We start from the raw sequence: 23,326 nt of genomic DNA, 5'->3' as shown, positions 1-23,326 counted from the left end.
TGAGGGATTTCTTTGTTTTCTGCTTTAGATTTCCCCCTTTCTTAGCTGTAGTACAGCCGTACCATTTCAGCTTGCTAGTGCAGAAAGATGTTGTGAATTCAGTTGCTGAATGAGCCCGGCCTGACTGCAAACACTAACATTGCTAGAGAGATGCCAAAGAGTTGCAGGTGAATCTAACCTGATCTGGCCAACAGCAAAACGGTAAGATGGGGCTTGTTTAAATCTCTGGGATTAATTTGGTGCTGGAGTTTCCTGTTTCAGTCTGAAGCCTGGTTATCACATGCTTCCAACTTGAGCAGGATTCATTCTGTGCATGTCAGGGTGGGCTTTCTCAGGAATGCTTAACATCCAGGCAGAGGGAGGCGGTGGGAAGCTGGGAGTGCCACATGAGACCTCTCGGCAGCCACCCTGGTGAGGCTCCCCGGCAGCACTGCCTGCGGTTTGTAAATATCAGGGAAAAGGTAGGGGAAAGCTTAAAAGCGATGCTTTTCTCAGTACAGCTTTTTATTACTCTCTCCAGCAGCCTTATTTATTATTGTATTAAGAGGATAGTGTGGGCAATTTTTTCCAATATATGCTTGGCTGAATGCCCTTTGGGATGAGTGAGTGAAGGACGTGATCAACCACTTTTTCATCTCTGCTAACAAGTCTGCATCTTCCTAGATCTGAATAAATGTCTTTATCAGTTACAGATTTGCTTGGTGGTGGAAGATAAAATTAAAATGATCCTGTATAAATACATGCTATATCACGGATGTCAGAATATCTTTTTGCCTTGTTAACCTCTGTGATTATTTTATTTCTCTTGCATGCTGTCTTTATTTAATAAAAATTGAGGTAGTCATTTTAAGTAGTCATTCTTGAATGCTTATGTAGGAGTGTGTTGGCAGCGGTTTGGATCTTAGTGGAATATTTCAATGTATGAAAGCTTAGAGCAGCAGCGTGTTCAGGGAAAGAGAGGAGGAAAAAAGCAGCAGTTATCATCAATACAAGACAGAAAGATTAAAATGTGGCCATTGTATGGAATAATTTAAATTATTTTTGATGACTTGACAGCTAGTGTGTTTCAGGTGTAGATCAAGCCATAGATTAATCTCAAAAGAAATCCAGTGGAACTGAACAAAAAAAATATTTCACCATATGTTCTAGCATTTAAAGGAAACCAACTGTGGTAATGATAGAGTGATGAAATATGGTTTTTGCTATTACTAGTTAAGGATAAAAGCAGAGGGCTTTATTTCTAGAGGAGCATATTTATACTTTATGCAGTAAGTGAAATATACTCCAAGAAGAGATCAGTTATGTATCATTGTGGGATCAAATAACTTGTTTGACAGGGATTCATGTTTGCTTTTTCTGTACTTGCCAATTAAGGGTTTTTTCTTCTTTGTCACTGAATATGATTAAAGGGGGAAGATTCAGTCCTATCTCAATTATTTTCTGAAGGTTTCATTATTATTTTGCTGGAGTTCCTTATTTAAAAATTTTTTTTTCTAAACGTATGACACTGTATGCACTGCAACATAAGTGATTTGAAGTGGGCTGTTTCACACTGTATACAAACTTAATTTGCATAGTTTTGTCTCAGAAAGTAGAGATGCTTTTATTTTGGTCAAGAATAACCTTGAATGTTACTATTACAGTAATTATTTCAAGTGCAAGCATTTTTCAGTGGAAGTTTTCCTTTGCTTATACTGTCATACCTATTAATAAATTATAAATCTTGGGTGCATTTGCCTGCCATTGTTTAATGCATAGAAGTAATCCAACCATTTGTGTTTGCTCTCATGTTGTACCAGGAGTGAAAGTTCAGAGACTCTTAGGCACATGGGATTTTTTAAAGCAAATTTTAAATTACAGTTTTTTTCTTAGTGATACTTTTTCATCTACATATATATGAAAATTGTTGCTTCAGCCAGCTTTCTTCCTCCAAGTGTTTTTTCTCCCCAAATATAAAACCATCAGCTCTGTTCACTGTGTTACTACTGTCTCTGGAGTGCTTCCATTTTAGTTTTCTGAGCTTAAGAAATTAGTAATATTTTGGACATTTTTTATTGGTAATTAATATTTCCTATGGTAATATTTAAACACAGATCCCAAATTAACTAGGAGGGAAAAAATAACATATAATGTGGAAAACGTGGCCAACAAGTTAAGAATGCAGATGGTAAATGTGGGAAATACGTAGTTTAATAGGCGGTTAGTGCCGAGTGCTCTATAAAGATGGTGATCTTTGCTGCGTGGATCAGTTTTGTAGTGAAGCTGAGGTCTGTCACAGCAGGAGATAAGAGCTTACCTGAGGAGTGAATGTTTGCCATAGTCTCCTTCATGTCTCTGACTCCAGATAGAAAGAACTTCAAAAAGTTGGAGCTGAGCAGATGAAAAATCATCAACAACGCATCTTAGTGCAAACAAGTTAGCCAGCCTTTGAAGTCCTATAGCAAAAATGGTCACCTATCTCTTTTTAGCTATTTTGCTGTGTAAATCTTAAAAACAAGCAAAAAAACCCTAAAGCCAAAAACACATGCACAGTTTTTAACATTTTTTTCCCTCACACTGTAAGCTTGGGTGGGCTATTTAAAAAGTTGACCTCCGAGGAGGTCTGTCTCATGCTGTCTCATGCAGGCAGTTCTTGTTTTTCCCAGAGACCCCACAGACAAGGAAATGGATGGTATTGTTAAAAGGGCCTGTGCTTAGACCTCAGTACAAATATGCCTAGTCGATCCCAAGGGGTAGCTGGTGCGGGTACTGCGAGAGTGAGTCACACAGCTCTGCTGGGCTCCAGCTGCTGGAGGTAAGAGATTATTTTGTCCTTTAAGGGAAATCCTTGCACGGTGCCAGCTACCACTGAGTTTTTGCCTCATGCAGGTTTCAGTACGCCGTCCTGGCCTGACCTAAGTGGTCAGTAGGAATTCGCTGGAGAGAAGGCTTGTGCGAATGCTTGGCCTGGGTCAGGTGAGGCTTCAGGCTGTTGTATTCAGTGACTTCTGTATAAATGTGAGTAGATGTGCCCCTTAAAGGTCACAGGAGCTGCCAAGGACATCCAGACAGCTTTGTTAGGGTTATTTCCCTTTGAAGTCCCGGCAAGGTAAAAATATTCAGTTGTCAGGCAGTGCTATACATGGTTTGTAAATCGGGTTTGATAACACTAGTGTTAAAATTTTTCTAAATGTTTCAGGTACTGATACAATGGTAATTATAGCTTACAAACCATGTTGAAATGAAGGAGTATCCCAGCAAATATTAATTGAAACAACAGAGAGACTGTGTGATACCAGTGCTCCAAAGCCTATTTCTGAACTAAAGAAAAATGTAGCTGGTATTCTTAATTCAGGAAGAACAGGTTAAGTATCATGTTTTCTGAGCTTGAGTTCCCTTAGGTAGGTCCATGCTGGTTTCCAACATCTTTGATTAGGTTTTTCTTTTGGTACCATGGCAAAAGGATGCGTGAATGGAAAGTTGGTTAGTTAAGGAACAGACTCTTAAGGACTTTATTTTTTTTTTAATCCTGCTATCACAACATTAGTGTCACGACAACTTCTCCCAGCAGTAGCTCCATCAGTCATGAAGTGCTTCTTTCTTGTACTTGGTGATTTCTAAGTTTTCTTGTAGTTCAGTAAATACTTTTCTGTGACTACTGTTTGCTTGTAAGATAAGTGTATTGTATATTGTCAGAATTATTGATTATATGCATCTCTTTCACATGTGGCATATTTTTCACTGATCCCTTTCATTCCACTCCCTAACATAAGCCTACGTATAATTCTGGATTTAACAATTTAGCTAAAGGCAAGTAGTGAAATAGCAATTTAGCATGATGCTGGATGTTGAATTCAGGGGGGTGATTTTGTATTATAAGATTTTTGAATCAACAGCATAAACAGATCATTTTGCCTCTGTAAAAGTAACTTTCAGGCTTTTCCCTCTATTGCTGGTGAACTGAAGCAGTATTGTGAGCTTGCTCTTTTGTTTATCATATTCCTGGGTGGATGGACTTTCTCTGAAGTTCCTGTATCAGTTCTGGACTGGTCCACAGAGGACACAGAAACAGGCAGTTTTATCTGTAAATTGTCTTACTCTGTGATTGTGTGCTAGTCAGAAATGGTGTGAAAACTGTGGGTGGAGATTTCTGTTTTGCAAAAAGTTTTAGAATTTATTATTAAAATTTGGGTAAGTTAATGCTACAGTAGAACTTGCTATCTCATGTTGCTGACTAGGATATCTGTTGCAGCTTCTGATTGAAAAAGATTTGTGATAAATTTCAGCTAGACATTATATAAATGTAAAATAATCTAAGCTGGTAGCAAACATCATATCAGCAAGCTTTTGACCCAGTCTGTATCGTTCTATCCTGGAAGTTGTACAGAATTCATTTTAGTTGTTTTTCAGTTTTGCTGTGTAGGATGTTTATAATCTAATACTAAATTGAATACAACTTACCTGAAGAGGAAAATACCAAATGTTACCAAGTGAGCAGTGAGGAAATAAAACCACTTTAAAAAAGGATAATGCCTGTTTTATGTATTGTGAAAGCTCAGCTTCATTTAATTAATTTCTGATGCTTTTCAGTCTGCAGGTTTAGTACAGTTGAATATGTCCACTCCCAGTTTATTAAATCTTTGTGTAAGTGCAAAGAAAATGTATTTAAACCTGTAGAAAATATGTGTAAAAAACGCTTGCTCAGACTTCCCTGTAAATAGTAGGTTTTTCAATGAAGAAATTGGTTCCATTGATAAATATTGGCTATAGAAATGTTATTTTGATGTCATGCAGTTGTCTTGGAAAGTTCTACAGTTTAATGATGGTGGGGTGGCGGTTGGTTTTGCTGCTCCCTGGGAAAGCGGTGGAACCACCACCCATAACTTTCAAGTTGGCAAGGAATTCCCTGTATTTGGCAATGTAGTCCAGATACATAAAATTATATAATCATAAAATGTGATTATACTGCTGGTAGGCAGCCGTGCAGGAAAAGCCATGCAAAATATCTGCAGTCAGTCTCAGTTTTGTGAAATATTTTCATGAGAAACTTGATATACTGTAAGGATGGAGGACTTCTCACTGATGTTCTAACTTTAATGATAAATGTGATTTTTGACCAATTTGATTCTCAGGATTTGTTGTTTGTTGAAAGTGATTCAAGATGAACTCACAGCTTTGGAGGTGCAAATTGCCATCAACTGCAGAAGGCTTGGCTGTTTTGCACTGGTATAACTTTTTCTTTAGAATTGATTTGAACACAGTCATAAGTCTGCTGCAGCACACGTTTTTGCTTGAACACATCAAAGCAGCAGCAGTGATTTTCACTTCTCTGTTGAAATACCTAGTTTTTTGAAAACTGAGCATTATCTCTATGCTGTTCAGAGAATTCTTCTTATAAAATTAGTCGTCCTTCTTATGATAAGTTCTTCTCACTATCAGTTTGAAACCTCTTCGTTTTAAGTTTTATTCCTCTTGGTAAGAAAAGATATACTGGAGTGTTCTTCGTCTTCTGAATACCTTTAGATGCTATAATTTTCGTTGTGCCCCCTGACAAAATTCTGAGTTGTGGGACATGGTATTTTTGCAGAGGTTCAGCCATTTTTTTCCAGCATAGCACATTATGTACTGAGAACCAAGTTTTTCATTATGCTTCCTTACACCTTTTTGCTTTGAAAGTTACTGTGCTGCTGCAAATCTGACAAACCTGCAGTAGCTGATAGAAAGTTTAACACTTTTCATTCAAGTTGTATAGAATTCTGTAACCAGGTCATTTATCTGAGGAAAAAAAAAAGAAAAAAAGAAAAAGTTAAAAAAAGAAGTCAGGTGTATACGAGATCCAAACACAGATGAGGACTCTCTTAATTTAGTTGTTTGTGAAGCTGGACTTTTCATCCTCATCTCAACTCTCAAACTTTCAAGAAAGAAAACAATGGCAGAAAGGTCATGGATGGCTGTTACTAAGATTTCTGGGAGACTGAGTTGGAATATAGGTTATTCAAATCTCTGAAGAGTACTTGCACAAGAGAATAATGATGAAGTTGAAGCTCTTTTTCTGTCTATACCTATGTACTGTGCTGATTTGATAGAAGATACCTTGTCAAATCCAGTGGTTTGGAAGATAATATGTACAGGAGCAGATCTAGAATTGCTCAGAGAGCTTGTCATTCCTTGTGACATTGATCTGCCTTGGAAGCTGCATTTCTCAAGCTACAGGGTTGTTGACCTCAGGGATGAAGCACCTAAGAGCGGGAGAGATTTCTTTCTTGGTACTAGAATGAAACTTTGAAATGCATTAGCAGAACAAAATAAGGAACTCTCATTACCTAGTTTTTCCTCTAGCTTTTGCTAAAGATAGTAAAAAAGGAACTTTGGAAGAGAATGAAGGAAAGGAAGGAAGAAAAAGTGCAGAAAAGAGGGAAGGGAATGAAGTGAGTAAGTTTTTGTGGTTTTTTTTTAAATAAAGGTATTGGTCTGAATGAAGAAAGATGAGCCAGACTAATTTATCATTCTAGTCTTGAATTATTTCTTGGGAAGCAATTTTTAAGCATCTGCTGAAGATAATGTGAGACTCCCATTGATTTGTAAAGGACAGTACATCATGCTGCTTCAGTGCAATGAAGATTGTTGTTATACCTGAGAGAAAATGGTTGTAAAACCTTTCCACCTGCAAATTCATATATTTTGCATTTTGAAGATGATTGTGTAACCTGTCCTGTTCCTCTTTTCTTTTCATAAGAAAAGTGCTCTTCAGTGTAGATGTGAAGAGTTCTGAGTTCTTTAAACTCTCTTTGTCTGTTGTTTGTCTGAAACAAACTCTCCGGTTCATTGAAATTATAAATTAAGTTTTTATCTCATCATGTCTCATTGCTTTCATCTGACTTCAGGCTCACCAGATAATAGAATTTAGTTGACTTCTTAGTTGCATAGTTGGACTTAAGTCTTGTACTATCAGTTGCATGACCAGATCTGACCAATAGCAGTATTTTTGTTGCAGTCCCTACTTGTAGGAGAACAATTCTTGTTTTTATTTTGCATCAGAAGTACTTGATGATACCAGTGAAAGAATCAAGAGACTTGCTAGTGATAGGCAAAGGAGTGGAAAGGAACTAGGCAAAACCTATTTTCAAGGCATGGAGTTTTCTTGAAAACCTTACTGACAGCCTCAGAGTTTAGCAAGAATAGGCATTTTGCTGTCAAGTCTCTCAAGATTTCTCGCACTTGAACGTGGCAGTGGGAAGACTTACTGCATTTATGGATACGCCTTTGATAACTTCATGATCGGGGGAGTTTTTGGAGGATAGAATGAAATTATAAACCTGTAAACTCAGAAAGATTTAAGATAATGTTCGTGCAAAACTACTAATAATGCACTTATGGAAAGAAAACTGTATAAACTTGCATTGGCACATGTAGCCATCTGTTGGAGCAGGAGGCTGATATGGGAAAGGGATTGAAAATATTTTTTTAATCTTTATTTTTAAATGCTGTTCGTATGGTTACAGAGGAGGATAGACAACAGATATAAATGAGTAACTAAGTAAAAGAGTATAGAAACCACCTGTCACAGTTTCATGGGAGAGTGTTTATGTTCAGACACTTTCTTCACCGCTCTGCTGGTTTCCAAGGAGTTGCTGGCTCATGTCCGGTGCTGGAAGCTGCCTCTCCCACGCCGACACCTCTGCTGATCCACTCCTCTGTCCTCCTGCTTGCTTTGCTGGAGAAGTGACCCAACTGCTTTTGGATGCTCTAAGTCCTGAACTAGGTTAATGGAAGCAGTAGCCTGGTTGTAATTGCAGGAAAAGCTTGAATGCCATATTACTTGCTACTTACTTTGAGGCAAACCTGAGCATCGTGCAAGTAAAAGGAAGAATTTATTTGCCAGGCTTTATTACTAACACAGTTATTGTATTTTGGGGCATAAGTACGAAAAAGACTGTACAATAGACAATAGAAATAGACAAAAGTAGAAATAGACAAAAAAACGCCCCTTTAGATCAGCTCCATTGAGTTTCTGCCTCTTCTTATGTATGTTGCAGGCTCTCAGGACTTCTGCATGACCTTTAGCTGAGACCCTGTCCTTAACTGACTCCTCCTGATGACTGTTGTCACAGAACAGGGTTTTGCTTTGAGGTCATATGTAGGCTTTTATAGACCTAAAATCTAATCTGGGTTCTCTTCAAAATTACACCTTTTTTCCCTGCAAAGAGGGGAACATCAGCTTTAATGGACTGAAAACTCACTTTTCTGAGTTAAGTTGTGCTATGAACAGAAAAAAATATTAATTTTAGAAATGCTCAGCTCCATCTTGCCATGTCCAAGGGACATACAGTCGTGTTGCAGTAATTCCTGACTTCAGGATTGTGCTTGATTCAGTAATTATGTTAATATTTAGGTATTAATTTAGCAGAATAAATATGTGATGGGTGTGGTGGTGGTGAGAGGAAAGAGTTGTGTAAGCAGTGCCCATAAAAACTTCCAGTATAAAACTTTTTTTTTTTTCTTGATTCAGGTATTTGAACTTCTTTTCAGATTTGTATAATCTTGGGATTCCTACTCCCAGTCTAATCAGTTGGCCTTTCTGTGAGAGTGTCGTTTCTCACTTGGCAATTCAGCACAGACATTTAATCTGTTCATTGAGTTCAGTGTTTCAGACAAACACAGAGGATTAATGTCAGAGCTTCCAGTTCAAAAATTCTTCCATCTGGCACTTCAGTGACCTTTTTATATTTGCCTTCTTCCATATGACAGAGACAGTTGGTTTAACATCAGCTTTGACTTCAGAAATAAACCGGCCATTTTTGGAGAGTGCCTTTGAGATGGGCTGTGAGAGATGTATGAGTAAGTTTGTGCTAGGCACAGCAAGGAGCATACCATATCCCTTGATACCATTTTCAGTCTCTGAGCTCTGTTTGCAGTTGCATTTGCTAGTTCATAGCTAGCATTGCTAGTAGTCTCTGCATCCAAATAAAGCTGAACAAATAATACCCAAGAATATGAATTATAGTTCTGGGACAGAGTTGACCCTGTTACCCCTGGGAGTTACCAGAGATAAATGACAGGCCATCAGGACAGAAAAAGAAATGCCTATTTTATAATATTTTTTTCCTCCCATCTTCCTTCATTCCTTGTGTGACCGTTACTGTATTTCTTGTCCTTTGTTTTTCTTCTTTATTTTTCTGTCTTACTCAGGTTCTCTCACTGCCCTTTTTAGCTGTGTCCATCAAATGTTCAAACCAAAGAGCTGATACTGGTAATTACAGGGAAGGGTGAGTGTTGAAGGACCTCTTTTGTGGTTTAAACCCAGCCAGCAACTAAGCACTATGCAGCCACTTGTTCACTCCTCTCCCCTCCTGGTGGGATGGGGAGGAGAATTGAAAGAAACAAAAGTAAAATTTGTGGGTTGGGATAAGAACACTTTAATAACTGAAGTAAAATATAATAGCAGTAATAATAAAATATAATAAAACCAATAGTAATTGTAATAAGAAGGAATATAACAAAAAGAGAGAAATAAAACCCAAGGAAAGACAAGCGATGCACAATGCTCACCACCCGCTGACCGATGCCTGAGCAGCGATCGCCCCTCCTGTCCAACTCCCCCCCAGTTCATATACTGGTCATGACATTCTATGGTACGGAATATCCCTTGGGCTAGTTTGGGTCAGCTCTCCTGGCCATGCTCCCTGCCAGATTCTTGTGCACCTACTCGCTGGCAGAGCATGGGAAACTGAAAAATCCTTAACTTGGGATAAGCACTACTTAGCAACAACTAAGACATCAGAGTGTTATCAACATTATTCTCACATTAAACCCAAAACACAGCACTGTACCAGCTACTAGGAAGACAATTAACTCTATCTCAGCTGAAACCAGGACAACCTCTTCCAAATTTGGGCCTGATTGCCCTGGTAGTTGCAGTATGAACTCGCTGGTGATGTGAAGCATTACATGCTCTACTTCCCCTTTCACGATTTCATTCGCTCCCTTATCTCATCACTTGTTCTTCCTTGATCTTTTCCCGTATTGTAGTTTTCTTACCAACTGAACTCTCTTCTCCACCTGTTTGTGTTACTGCTTGTGGGTGCAGCAGTCTTTTATTGACCCTCTCTTCTCAGGGGAGATGGAGAGTGCTGCCAGCTGGGCTGAGAAGTGGACAAGACCTGTGGTTATAACAAGAAAGAACCGCCCTACCGCTTTGTTCTCCAAAGAGAATGATTCTCCAGATAGTGGCATTTTTATTTTGAACAAAGCTGCTTGTAATACTCCAGAACATTCCCAAATTGTGTTTTATAAGTAGCAAATGTCAAATTCCAGTGCTGCCAGAATTCGCAGATGACTTCTGTAGTTCTCAATTGCCATGGTACCAAGGCATGATAGAAAATAACATGCTTATAAAAGATAATGAAAACTCATATCCAGATAGGATTTTTTCAGTGAAAATTAATGCTGGCCTTATGCTCTCAGCAATTCAGCTGTTAGGTTAGTAGTCACTTGGCTATTTATGATTTTTTCTTTATACATCTGTCAGCCAAATGTAAGTGCTGTCTTATTCTCTGTGATAATGAGATTGTTGTGCTACCTTCCAGAGGGCTTTGGCTCTACAAATTATAATCTATAACTTATAACATTTCACTTTAAAAAGCCCAAGTGCTTTACAAAATTAATTAGTGCTCCCAGTTTCTGCTTGTCATAGGGGCAGGATCGTTGTTATTATGAACAGAAAAATGGAATTGTGGAAAGGTTAAGTGACTTTCTTGCATTAAGTCACTCAGTAATTTATTTATGTTTTGCTCAGTGGGTTCTAGATTTTGGGTTTCTCTATATTGGGTCCTTTCATCCTACTTCTCTTGGAATGGTACAAATGGGGGGAATTCAGATGTTGTCTTCTGATTTTTCAGGAAGAATTCTGGATGTTTGCTCTGGTATTTACCCAACTGACCACTTTTTCCCAGGATGTACACAGCCGCAATGACTGATAGAAAGTAGTAGACGGATAGTAAATTTTTAATATTTTACATAAATTCATAGGTACTGGATGACCAAAGTAAACATTTGTAGGATGTTAAATGTAGGAATTAAAAAACAGATATAATGCATCTTCCTAAAAGATGTGATGAGCTTCAGAGTAGTATGTCTTTACACTAGACAAACATTCTTAGGTTTTTTTCTTCTGTTTGGTAGGATGTCTGGTCTGCCATACAGAAGTTCTTTGTTATTGAGGATATCTTTATTCATATGAATAAATTCCACTGATATGGGACAGCCTATCTTTTACTAAGTACCCTAATAGGTGATTAATTCAGGGGACATTCATGAGTGGTTTTAAAATTCATGAACCATAAGGACTATAAATTACTTACGTGTTTTAACCGATCACACTCACTCTTTAAATGCTGCATTGCTTTAAACAGTAAATGAGTTAATCCAGCAACCTTTAATTCTAAGAATCCAGTTTGGTTGGGACCTCTTTATTTTGCTGGCAGTGATGAATTAAAAAAAAATATAATCTCGCACTGAAGCTGTATCACAATAGCTAAATCTGATAAACCATCTATATTTTCTTTAACATTAATCCCAAATGCAGATTAAGTGGTATTTCTTAAAATGATATAAGGTGATTCAAAGAGACATCTTTATTTAGAAATTATTCCATGACTGTTTATACTGATTTTTATTTATTTAATGGGGCTTATTATGGACTTTATGCATGAAGCAAAAAATACACTTCTTGTGATGTCAGTCTCTTAACTTCAGCAGTAATCTTTATGGGAAAAATGTGGCTATTTGCAGACATTATGTCTTGAGATATGATAAATACTGTGATGTTAGGGTGGGGGCTGTAGGAAACTGTATCCCAGTGATCCTTACTGGTGTAATGATGACTAAGCCTGTTTATCCTAGAGCAGCCTTGGGATCTTCTCAAATTGATTGTGAGACTGAGTAGGATGAGAGGGGGAAAAAAGGCTGTCCAAGCTGTTTTGTTGTTTGTCATGCATTGTCTTCCGATTCTGATCAGCAACTAAGAAAGTTGCAAAGTATAAACTATGTTATGCTTTTTTTGGTTCCAAGATCAGGAATTTTGAAGTGCCCTTCCTTTAATGTTCTGGGTGTGTGGTAATGGCTCTTTTAACTTTAAATAAATAAAAACACATAGAAAACACTAACTTTTAATACCAAACTGCAGTAACTCTTATGGAGCTGCTTTTTATTTTGCTTTACATTGCCAGAATCTGTGATAGCTCAAGTAATACTGGAATTGATACGAATACTCTGATTTTCTAGATAAACCTTCCCTTCGCTATTTCTTTCAAAAGTAGAGAAGAGCTCTTCAGGCAACTGCAAAGTGGCTGCTTGTGCTGTAGGTAACAGCAAAATTACTTCTGTCTCATCATCTCTCTTTTTTCTTACGTTTTTAGTTGAGACTGAGTAAATAATTGTGGACAAATTTTAAAAGTGGATTTACTTCAGTCATCAGGGTGTGGAGAATGTATGAGATATAGTGATTGCTCTGGTGACTACATGGTATATTGGTGTACTGTTTGGCAGTGAAACAACTTGGGGAAATAAAACTGTGTATTTAACACTGATGATCCTTATGTGAGAAATGTAATGGACAGGCTGTTCATGGAGAGGTACTTCTGTTGGACCACACCTGGGCTGACAGGCATCTTTTCTCCAAGGGGGGGTCAGGGACTCTCAGCTACTAATACTGTTATCTCACTGGGTAGGAACAGTCATTGCTATCTTCAGATTAAATCCTTTCCCACCAAAGACACCAAGTCCCTGGACAGTTTCTGAGTGCTGCTTTAGAAGTGTTTTTCCAGACAGTAACTTCAAACACAAAAAATGAGTTTCTCTAGGACCACTCTGTTCTCTGTGGAGAAGAGCAAGACTCCTTCCAAAAGGAGATTGGGTGCTGGAGTCTAGTTTATGTTTTCCAGGACTTTCACCTTGCAACTGAAGCAGAGACTTGGGGGATGAATGTCCTACATGTAAAGTTCTCTGGTGTGAATACCATATACACCATTGCTATTGTTTTGGTTTACCTTTTTTCCATGTAGGAAGCACTTTTTTTTTTTTTTTTAAATCATCTGCCCCTTGTCCTTGTCTCTCTGTCACTGTTTTGCCAACATCTGGTTTTCAGCATGCTTCTCTGAGGTACTGCTGTCGGGATTCCTGCCAGGCAGGAACTTAGGTGGCAGAAGGCAGCCATATTCTCTCTTACATTGCATGTCTCAGAGCACCGAATGTGCCCAAAGTCAGAGGTGGTGAATCAGCCAGTGACTTCCTTGAGCCTTTAATATCTGATACAAGGTTTGGAAGGATGGTAATGTCTGCTCGAACAATCCTTACATGACAGTTTTTTGGTGTATTGCCTGTTCCGCTTGTAATAATCTGTAGTTGTTAAATGTATTAATGGATTGGCCTATTTTTAAATCCTGTTTCCTATAAAGAAGAGAGAGGACATAAATGAAGATCCCGTTCCCCCGCTCTCCATAGTTATGAGATCTGCTGGCAGAAATATTTCTTTGGAAAGTGATAACTGTGGTTTCATTGCACCACTTTTAAAAGCTAAATAGTTTCTGAAATAGGTTATACTTCTGGAAGTTACGCTTTGAATGTAGTTTGTGGTGGGAGAAGTACCAAATCATGGCAGTAACTCCTGTAGAGGAAGGAATCACTTAAAGTGTTGATACACCTTAATGTTTACTTGTATGATGACTTCTGTTAAAGAAAGAGTAATTACAACTGATTAATGGTTCATGCTGTTTGCTAGACAGAAGTTTGTTTAAATGGCTATCCATTCATACTGAAAAGTTCTTGCCTCCTCTTTCTCTTGATTGCATTTTATAAAGCATAATTATCATCTTGTGTATGACAAACCAAGATATCACCTGTATTGTCTCTACATACACTTGAGGTAAGTACTTGTAATAGTTAAGGTGCCATTGATCATGTAGCACCAGTTTTAAACTGTGGTGGCATTTACAGCGTCTCAATGAGTGTGTGGGCTCCACTGTTTTAGGTACATCATTGCATAGATTTATTGAGCAAGGGCAAGTAGGGGTGATGAATCATATCGGTTGACTTCCTATATGTCATGAGCTCTTACACTTTTAACTTTGTTTTTTTGTTCTGGTAACTGTAGCTAAAGCAGATGTTCAGCAAAATCATCCAGTTTTGAGGCTGCACTGGCAAGAGATAGTTTCCACTACTTTCTGGACTGTCATCTTCATTGCAGTGCAGGAGGGTTGTTCTGCATGTGGGGTTAGTAATAGTCCCACCCTCAAGAACCTATGGCTTATGTAGATAAAACAGATGAAATGGGGTAAAAAGAAAGGTTCTGGCGAAATGTACTCAGAGGGGAATTCTGACTAGCCCAAAGGATCACAAGGGAGCATCTAAAATAGGCTGAAAATGAACCAGTGTTCTTTGTGACAAATACTATACTTTAACTGGAAAATGGTCCTTACTCTCTTATGCAAAAAGAAAGCTGAAAATAAGGGGGTGGATTGGGCTTTTCCTGACTACCAGCAAGGAACTTACAGGTGGTAGACAGTGGTTTACAGGTCTAACTAAGAGCTTCTGGTGCTAAGTATTTCCATATATCATCTGAGAGACTGAAATTTATAAGAATCACATAATAATTTATAAGAAATTATAAGGAAAAAATGATACTTGAAAGGCTGAGTTAGTGTAATAGAAAAATTCAAACCTATATTGTTCCTAAAAGTGATCTGGTCATACTGGTGAAATCTAAAATATTTGTATGTGCAGGAAGATCTCCAAAATATGTTATGCATCAGTCTTGCTTAGTACCCTGTTCCTTTTTTGCATGATAAGTCACTACAGAATAAGTTCTACTGTTAGCTGGAGCACAGGAGTGGCAGATCAGTGTGCCCACTGGCCCAGGGGCAAAAGCAAGGCGATTGTGGTAGCTTAGCTCTTGCTGATGGAGGGAGACTGAAATTATCAATGAGTTTACTGCAACCTTAGGCTGTGTAATTTTGAAGTTATAGCCAGTGCTCAGTGCTGACATTTTAGACCTGCTCCTTTCGGATTTCACAGAGCAGAGTTTCATTGCAAAGTTGGACTTGGCCTATCAATTACAGAATGTAGAACAACTGCTTAAATACTGTTTCTCTTCAGAGTTTTATAGGCAGGGTAAACGGGTGGGAAGTTTGTACCCTTCAACGAAAGCATAAGCTCAGCTCTGTTGGCTTCACAGTGCACTGCGCTCAGCAGTCACTTGGAGGGAATGTTCTATTTCTGTTGGGGAACTATTGATACAGGTGAGAGAGAAGCAATGAATGAAACCCCTTGCCAGCACTGGCAGGAGAAGCTCTGCAGTTGCAGAGGTGTGCGGGGAGTGGCCCCTGCTTTTGCACTTCTCTGTGGTTTTCAGTCTTTTCCACTGGTGACGCTGGTGTTCAGCCTGTGCATCCACTGAGGTGTTCAACTTCTGAGTGGGGGACTGGTTGGTGTACGCCTTGGGTTTAGTCATTTGCAAGTTTGAAGTTGGCTATTAGAAGATGATTGTGGGGATTTTTATCCTACTTCAGATCCAGTCAAGTCACCTGAAGGTTAAAGTGTCTCCCTACAATAACTAATTCCAAACTATTACTGCTTCCAGTAGAGACGATCAATAGTAACAGATGTCTTGCATTTATTTATTTTTTTTAAAATGCAATGCTTACTTGGCCCACGTTAGAGCTAGACATGGAGATTTTCCAGTAGAAAAAGAAACTAGAAGCAGCACTCATGGCATTATTATCTATAGTATGTTTATAGCTGTTGATTCCAAACATTTTACCTCGCTACAGGTGGCCTTTGGTAATGTGAAAGGAAGTAAAGCTTTTGAACCTTTCCTCCCTATCTCCTGCCCCGCTTTTCTAGATCATAGGATTTGATAGGCTGAGAAATACTTACTGATTTACTTGCATCCATGTCAATTAAGCAGAATGAAAGCACTGCTATTTTAGTAGTAATTTCAGTTTACATTATGTTAAAACATCTTTGTTGATAGCAAGCATTGCAAGAACATAGATCTGGAGGGGACAGTGGGAAGTATGTGGGTGCATAACTGTGCATATAAGTTGTTTTAGGGAAAAGAAGCCAATTAATTTTACAAGAAGGCTAATTAAAAATTCTTTGTGCAGCAGCTCTTTATCTTTTCTCTCTGAAGTAATACGTCTTTTCTCTCTGAAGTAATAGACCAAAATTACATAATTGCCTTAATTTTGGCCTGAGAGGGAATTATCATTTGGAATGAAGGGAGTCTGTTCCTTTTCTCAGTTAAAACTTGGTAAAGTTTTAGTCTTGGAGAAACCACTTTAATGAGAAGAAATGTGAACCCTTATAAAACCTGGTTTGTAATGCTAGTAACGTCCTTCATTAGAGTTGACCTGATGTATGATCATTTGGCCAGATGGCACTGTGCAGGAAGTGTACTTTAAATTTTTAATGTACAAAAGAAATCTTTGATCTACTGTTACAGTGGATCATCCAAACAACAAAACATAAAAAACACAAGGTATAGTCACCCAGTATTTCTATAAACAATTGAAATAAGTTGGATTTCAAGGCACAGAATTCCTCCGGGGAAATGTCAAAGAATAATTTACTGGAGAAATTTGTATTGGAGACACTTTGGGTTACGGGTGAACAGTCCTGATTAAATGGTAGAGGTAAGTATTTTTAAAATGTTTTTCATGTTAGATATTTTATGACAGTGAGTTTTCAAAAATGTTTAAACTGTAGGTGCTTGAATGGAACATTATGCTTCTTTAATTGTATGTATGTGAATGGTATGGTTGACAGCAAATTAACACTGTCTATCCTTAAATACTTGCAAATATCATGGAAAAAGGACATTGTAAATTCTTTTGATTTGCCTTATGATTTAAGGAGCCTCTTGGGTCTGTTTGCATCACACTTCATAGGTATTCCCTGTAGCCTGAAAGCTAAAATGATTTATTTTCTTCCTAAGCCAAAGTCTAGTCTTTTATGGGTGAAAACGGAAGCTGAGGCCTCAAATACAATCCCCCACCATGTGATTTAAAAAAATATCTTATATGTTGTAATGTATTAAAATTAAAAACATAAATGTACATGACTGAAGTATCTAAGCTCACTGTTCTGCTCACTTAGTTCGTTTGAACTAGCAGTACGGTATTTTGGTAATTCAAGCAGCAAGTTGCAGTCTTCAGGGCTTGGCAGAGTCATACTTCACAGTAACAAAGAATCGAACTTCTGTGCTTTAGTGTGCCGTTAAGCTGCAGTCTCACGTTTCAGTGCCTGGGAATTGATTTACTGATTTGATTTTCTGAGACGTATGGTGATAATAATAATAACACTGTATAAGCATTATTTAAAAATACAATAATATACCGGTATCAGATCTTTGGCAGGCCAGCACTGAAGTGCACACACAAACTACCATCATTTATTTAAGTTTGGTCTCATCCAATTTTAAACAAATGGAAATCAATACTGCTTGCGGATATCGGTGGCTAGATTGGAGAACGAAGTGAAGTGGCATTATTGCTAAGAACACATTGTACAAGAAAACACAAATTATGAATTTTATGTATGTTCCTCTTTTGTCTGTCTTTTTGAGGATCTTTCAGTACACTGTACAAAGATAGGCTTTTTGTTGTTATGACTGTGGTGTGTCTTCCCTATGTAAAATGCATCCCTATGTAAAATGCATGTGTTGTTTGCGAGAAAATGAATGCTTATGAAGTCCAGTGCCTTTTTTGATGCTGGCTGATGTATGGATTGACATGGACTTTAAGCCTGTTAAGATTCAATGAATGTTGTTTTTTCCTTTCAGATATGTGTCACAAAGATGTCTACACGGAACTGCCAGGGAATGGATTCAGTGATCAAACCTCTGGATACAATTCCTGAGGATAAAAAAGTCCGGGTTCAGAGAACGCAGAGTAGTTTTGATCCATTTGAGAAACCAGCTAATCAAGTGAAGAGGGTTCATTCAGAGAACAACGCTTGCATTAACTTCAAAACTTCATCTGCAGGGAAGGAATCACCTAAAGTCAGGAGGCATTCCAGCCCCAGCTCTGTAAGTGCACAGTCCTAACACCTGCGCACGAATTAATAACACCAGATAAATGTTTTCTTGCTTAAGAAGGAATTGATTATGTGGAAACAAAACAGAAAGCTCATGGCTGCTATTGAAGATGTTTTCCATTTATATTTGTAGTGTTATGTATAAAATAGAATAAGGAAATAGAACTTGAAAAGGAATATATTTTGAAATTCCTCGTAGATATTAGCTAGGGTGTCTTACAGGATTTCTAAGTATTTTCCTTTCCTGATTCTGGTATGGCATTACAGCTGCTGTAATGTTTATGTTGCAAATTTTGCAGAGGGTTGCTTATTTGTGAAAAGGAATTATTTCACATGAAGTTTAGTAAGCCATATGAATTGCCTTTTTGATTTTGAGATTTAGGTTTTAGAGAAACAGATCAGATTTAACAGATTTTGTTTACATTTTAAAATTCTCTTTTTAAAATCAAGTAGTAAAAATAACATTTATTTCCATGTCAGAAACTGTGTGTGTGAGAGAGAGAAGAGAGAGAAACAACTGAGAAGGGTTTGGCAACACATCATCATTGTTGTTTTATTCTCAAGTATTTTGAAAGAAACTAGATAAATAAAATGTCATATCTTTCATGAATAATGCCCAGAACAGTTTTCTCCCAAAAGACCTTCAAAATTATTGAAAAACTATTTCTGTTATGCTTTGGCAAGAAAAATCCATAGTAATGTGACCTTTGAGTTGAAGACTCCAGATCTAAGCAGAATGGATGTAACACTTCAAATCTTAGTTGGTGTGAAATAATTTAAAAGGTTGATTGCGTCTTCTTTTTTCTTTTCTTTCTTTTTTGTTTTGCTCTATCTTCTGGACCTCTTCTGTCCTTCCTACAGAAGCTTGACTGAATCCTGTCAGGCTTCTTAGAAGAAATGACTGAGATTCATTTTCTGTAGATGAGCTTTGTTTAAGCCATATGAATTTAACGGATAAGATGTCGTGCCTCCAGGGGACTGTCCTTTTTAGAAAAGGTTACATTTTAAAATGTAACCATCTGTAGCAAAACCAAATTTGCTTCTTCATCATTGCCTGGCTGCCAAAGATGTCTCCTGCGTGCTCCAGATGATTCCATAACAAGCAGTTCTTGCCATAAAACTTTTACAGTCATTAAGGATGGATGGAGCAGTTTGCACCGTGTTTACTTGTGCAGGATGCCTGATTATTGTTTGGCACCACAACTATCAATTTAAATGACATTTTGGAATGTTTTCCTTAAGTTTTTTTGTGGCATTAACTTGCTCCCCATCTCTGCTATTCTTATCTTGTTCCTCTTAGAAACTATTAGTAATTTCTGATAATGCTGTATGTACTTCTTTTCTATTATTTGTTTTGTTTCCAGAATTTTGAAGAAGACTTTTTTTGAAACTGTGTTATTGGCATCTTGCTCTTTTCCAGAGGGTTGGTACTCTACTGCATCCATGAAATCTCCTATGATCCTGGTATTTTCTTATGTGAATGATGTTAATGCTTCCTCTAGCATGCTGCTAGATAGAGCCCTAGCTAAACATACGATTTTGGTAATCTTATCCTATGCTGACTCACACAGACTTGCTGGGGACATCTCATGTAGGTGCATAGGAATTTCCTGAAAAACAATTCTCATTTCTCCACTTCCCATAATTCTTCCTGATTTTTATAGCTCTATTCGGTGAACTCAGTTCTTCCTTCTGCTTGGAGGCATTGTTAGTAATTTTTGAGTCTTCCTCACAAGGAGTGATCCGAAGAGCACCTGGCAAGGAATAACTTGTGGAATAATGTCAGTGTTCAAGCCAATGAAGAAGGAAGGAGCAGAACTTCACAGCAAAAGGTGGTGTTAGCCCTCTGCTGATCGTGGGTCACACCTGGTACTGCCTGGCAGACCTAAATTCGGACGTCCAAGGCAGAGATACGATCAAGCTGCTCCCCTTCCCCCAGAGACTGAATACATTGCCTCAGGCAGAAGATGTTCTGATGCACATTTCATTGAGCATATGTCTGTGTGGTTAGTTGCAGGAATTTGTCATTCTCTGGTTTTGAATACACTTGAATTGACGAAGGGGTTTGGGTTTCATTTTTTTTCTAGTCCTGATGTTGTACAGCAGATGCCCTTGCTACTTCCTCTTCTGATCAGTACTTCTTTTTCTTCCATGTCAGAGGACTGCTACATATTCTCCCTTATTGAGTTAATACTTGATTCTCTTGAAATTCTTCTGCTCTATAGAGTCTATCAGTCTGAACAAGCATTTCAGTTTCTGTAAATGTTCTTGAGCATCCTATGCCCTCTGGGTCATACTGGCTACAGTTGTGTAGCGTGTAGTTGTGTTTCAGTTTTGGCTGTGCTTTCTGTAAGCTTTATTTTAAGATACTCTGATGTATGCACCCTTCAATTTGCACTTTCTATGCTTGATTAGTAGAGGAATGAATTAGAGATAGGCTTCTGTTTAAGCGATGAAAAGGAAGGGATGAGTCCTCTGTAGCCATTGAGTGGGGAAGTGATCTCTTACAGAAGGTACATGGCTGAGGCTTGCAGTCTCCGTACCACTGCTTCTGCTCAGGTGAAAGTCCTTTGTCTCAGAAATAACATTTTTCAAGATGTGACCTGAAAGACCTTGTTTATAATGCCCTGGGGCATTAGCTTCTGTTTTGATTAGTTTCAGAAGTTTTATCAGCTCTCGGGTAGGTATCAGCTTCAGTGTTTGGTGAAGATCACCAAATAATACTCCACAGGTGGCATGTTACCCATTTGGTGTTCTCCATACCTTCAAAATGCTCTGCATCTTGTGATGAGAAAGATGACACACAGAGGCTTGGGGAGGCTGGAATTCTGTGTTCCTGCCCACAGATTTTCACCTGGAAAATAAATCATTTGTTCTTGAACATGAAGTAATTTTCAATTTTCATTTTCAATGTTACACCTTGTTGCAACCTGGTAGAAATCCTGTGTTAATCAGTGCAGTAGCATACAGACAGAAGTTAGCAGGCTATTTTTTTGTTCTTATAAGACAAACTAAATTTTTACACTTAAGAGTCTTTCCATCTGACATTTACATACTCATTATGTAAAAGTCACATTGCACTGCATTTTCTTCCCCCCTTCTTTTAAACATAAGAAAGCATCTATGAGTGTGATTTCCAAACTGTTTAAGCTGATTGAAATTGGACGTTATTATGGAATGAAATTTCCAGCAGAACAGATTTATCCTTTTATCGCATCAGAATAATGGAGAATATTCACCTTGGAGGTAGTGAAGTAGGTGTTTGCCTACCTGTGCAACACCTGTCTGCCACTGTTAGAAGAAGGGAACTTGACTTGACAAACCTTTGCTCTGATCCAGCCCAACGCAATATATGTGTGTGTATATATATATATATTATGTACATGTAGCTATAGTTGTGTGTACTTATCTGTCTATCTGTCTATATCTTTCTAAATATCTTTTGCTGAGTCTTTTGCCTATGAAGGGAAGAAACTTGCTTTTCTTTTCTGCCTAACTGAAGAAATAGTAAAACTACAAAATAAACTGGACAAAATAAAAAAAGCACAACTCAAAAATAAACACATGCCACTCTTTCCAAAATAACACTGGCTTTGGAAGATGGTTTCACTAATTCTCTGAAAGTTTTATATAAGATCCATGATCTTTAGACATGTGGCCTTACTTATTTTTCTCCAGTGCAAGGTGAAGCTTTATTGCGTTCAATGTACACATTTTATACATTAAAATTGTGCTTTTGCACAGTATGTAAATAGAATATTGCAGGTTTTATAAGTTAGCCATCTGGTCAAGATTTAGTTATATAGTCATATGCATCAGTTTCTTCTCCTTGAATGGCTTAAGATCCATGGCAATAAATTCAAATGTCATGCTAAGGTATAGGTACTACCTTTCAGTTACTTTTTAAAAACTAAATGCAACAAAACACTAATCTTCTACCAACTCACATAAATGTAAAAAAAAAAATCATTCAGATAAAAATAATCGAATAAGCAATGCTTTACTGTATTGATTCTGCACTCTTTTTGGGAGAGCAGCCTTTCTTCTGTTTCTGTAACTTCTATTAATTTTCAGCCCTGTTATATGCAACTTTCCTCAAAAAAAAAAAAGCAAGCAAAGGCATGAACTGATCCTATTTACATGTTCTAAATCAGTTGTGTAAGAAATCTAACTTTAAAGCAGATGCTAAAGTCAGAATTTTGTCTAAAAGTTAGGCATTGTTTCTGTCTGCCTAAACACTTGGTGTGGTTTTCTCACCTGTCTTTCTCTTCAGGTGTCTGCTACCTTCTGCAGTTTTAGTATTAATTACTAGGATAACTGCATCCTTCTTGGTCAACACTTTTTATTGACGAAAGATAATTTCAGAGTTCAGTGTAGAGTGTGGATTTGTCTTTTCTGGCACAGGGGGAGCTTTAATCATCGTTAACCTCGGGGATACTCTCTAGATGATAAAGCAGATAAAATGTGGCAGTTGTCCAGCTCTTGTGCTTTAATAGTCTGGAGAACACGTACACAGCTTTGAGAACTGCATCCAGCCCTTTCACAGAGAGCTCTACAGTCGCATCTGCTCAGGTTGCTCTCAATTTATGGCTGTGTGCTAAAGGGTTAGAAAGATGCAAGCAACAGGATGGGATCAGATAGCGGGAGAGCTGAGATTAAGGCTCGGCTTGGATTCTTGAATGTCTTTGTATCCCTTGAACATTGCCCTAGAAAACAGTCCAACTTGCAAGGTTTAAAGAAAAAAAAGTGTGATCAAATTGACCTATTATTGTAGGTTGAATACAACCTGAAATTAGTGTGAAATTTGCACATGGTTTTGTGAAAGAAGCTTTACCATTGTGTCAAAGATGACAAAATATAAAATGGTTTTAAAAAAAAAATCTTCCATTCTTGTGATTTAATCTCAGTTAAGCCTTTTGGCCTACCTTTTACTTTCAAGCTTTTCTAGCAATGAATGTATTTCTTTTGAGGCATATAACAAAACAGATCTTTAGTTTTGATTTTCAATAATTTACAGTGGTACTGTGAACATAATATTTTTCCCTTGAGGATAGTTTTATATTGAAGTTTAATATCCTGCAGATTATTTTTTTTTTTAAAAAAGGTCTATTTAAAACTTAGGCTCAGGAGTGTGACGGTTAAGTGTGACATTCACAAGCTGTTTTGCAGTTATGAAAAATGCATGAGAACATAACCCACACAACTTCTATAAGAATAGTCAGGTGATTTTCAGTGTAATTTTCCATTAAAGCTTTCT

General features: G+C 37.7%; 1 protein-coding gene across 6 annotated transcripts in view; it reads left to right on the top strand.

Moving 5' to 3' along the window:
• The window catches only part of CDK14 (cyclin dependent kinase 14), a 321,807-nt gene that overhangs the window by 67,700 nt on the left and 230,781 nt on the right, over nucleotides 1-23,326 (top strand). For 4 of the 6 annotated variants that reach the window (XM_074864790.1, XM_074864767.1, XM_074864787.1 and 1 more), the window contains one exon: nucleotides 17,816-18,061. In XM_074864790.1, the coding sequence (XP_074720891.1) occupies nucleotides 17,816-18,061 (246 nt within the window). Of the gene's footprint in view, nucleotides 1-82; nucleotides 202-316; nucleotides 462-17,815; nucleotides 18,062-23,326 lie in introns of those variants that run through there. The other 2 variants (XM_074864782.1, XM_074864759.1) reach the window with 2 other exon arrangements.

The sequence above is a fragment of the Strix uralensis genome, chromosome 1 (genome assembly GCF_047716275.1).
Source record: "Strix uralensis isolate ZFMK-TIS-50842 chromosome 1, bStrUra1, whole genome shotgun sequence".
Taxonomy (NCBI): domain Eukaryota; kingdom Metazoa; phylum Chordata; class Aves; order Strigiformes; family Strigidae; genus Strix; species Strix uralensis.
Note: the sequence above shows the minus strand (reverse complement) of the source record. Positions and strands in the feature narration are given on the sequence as shown.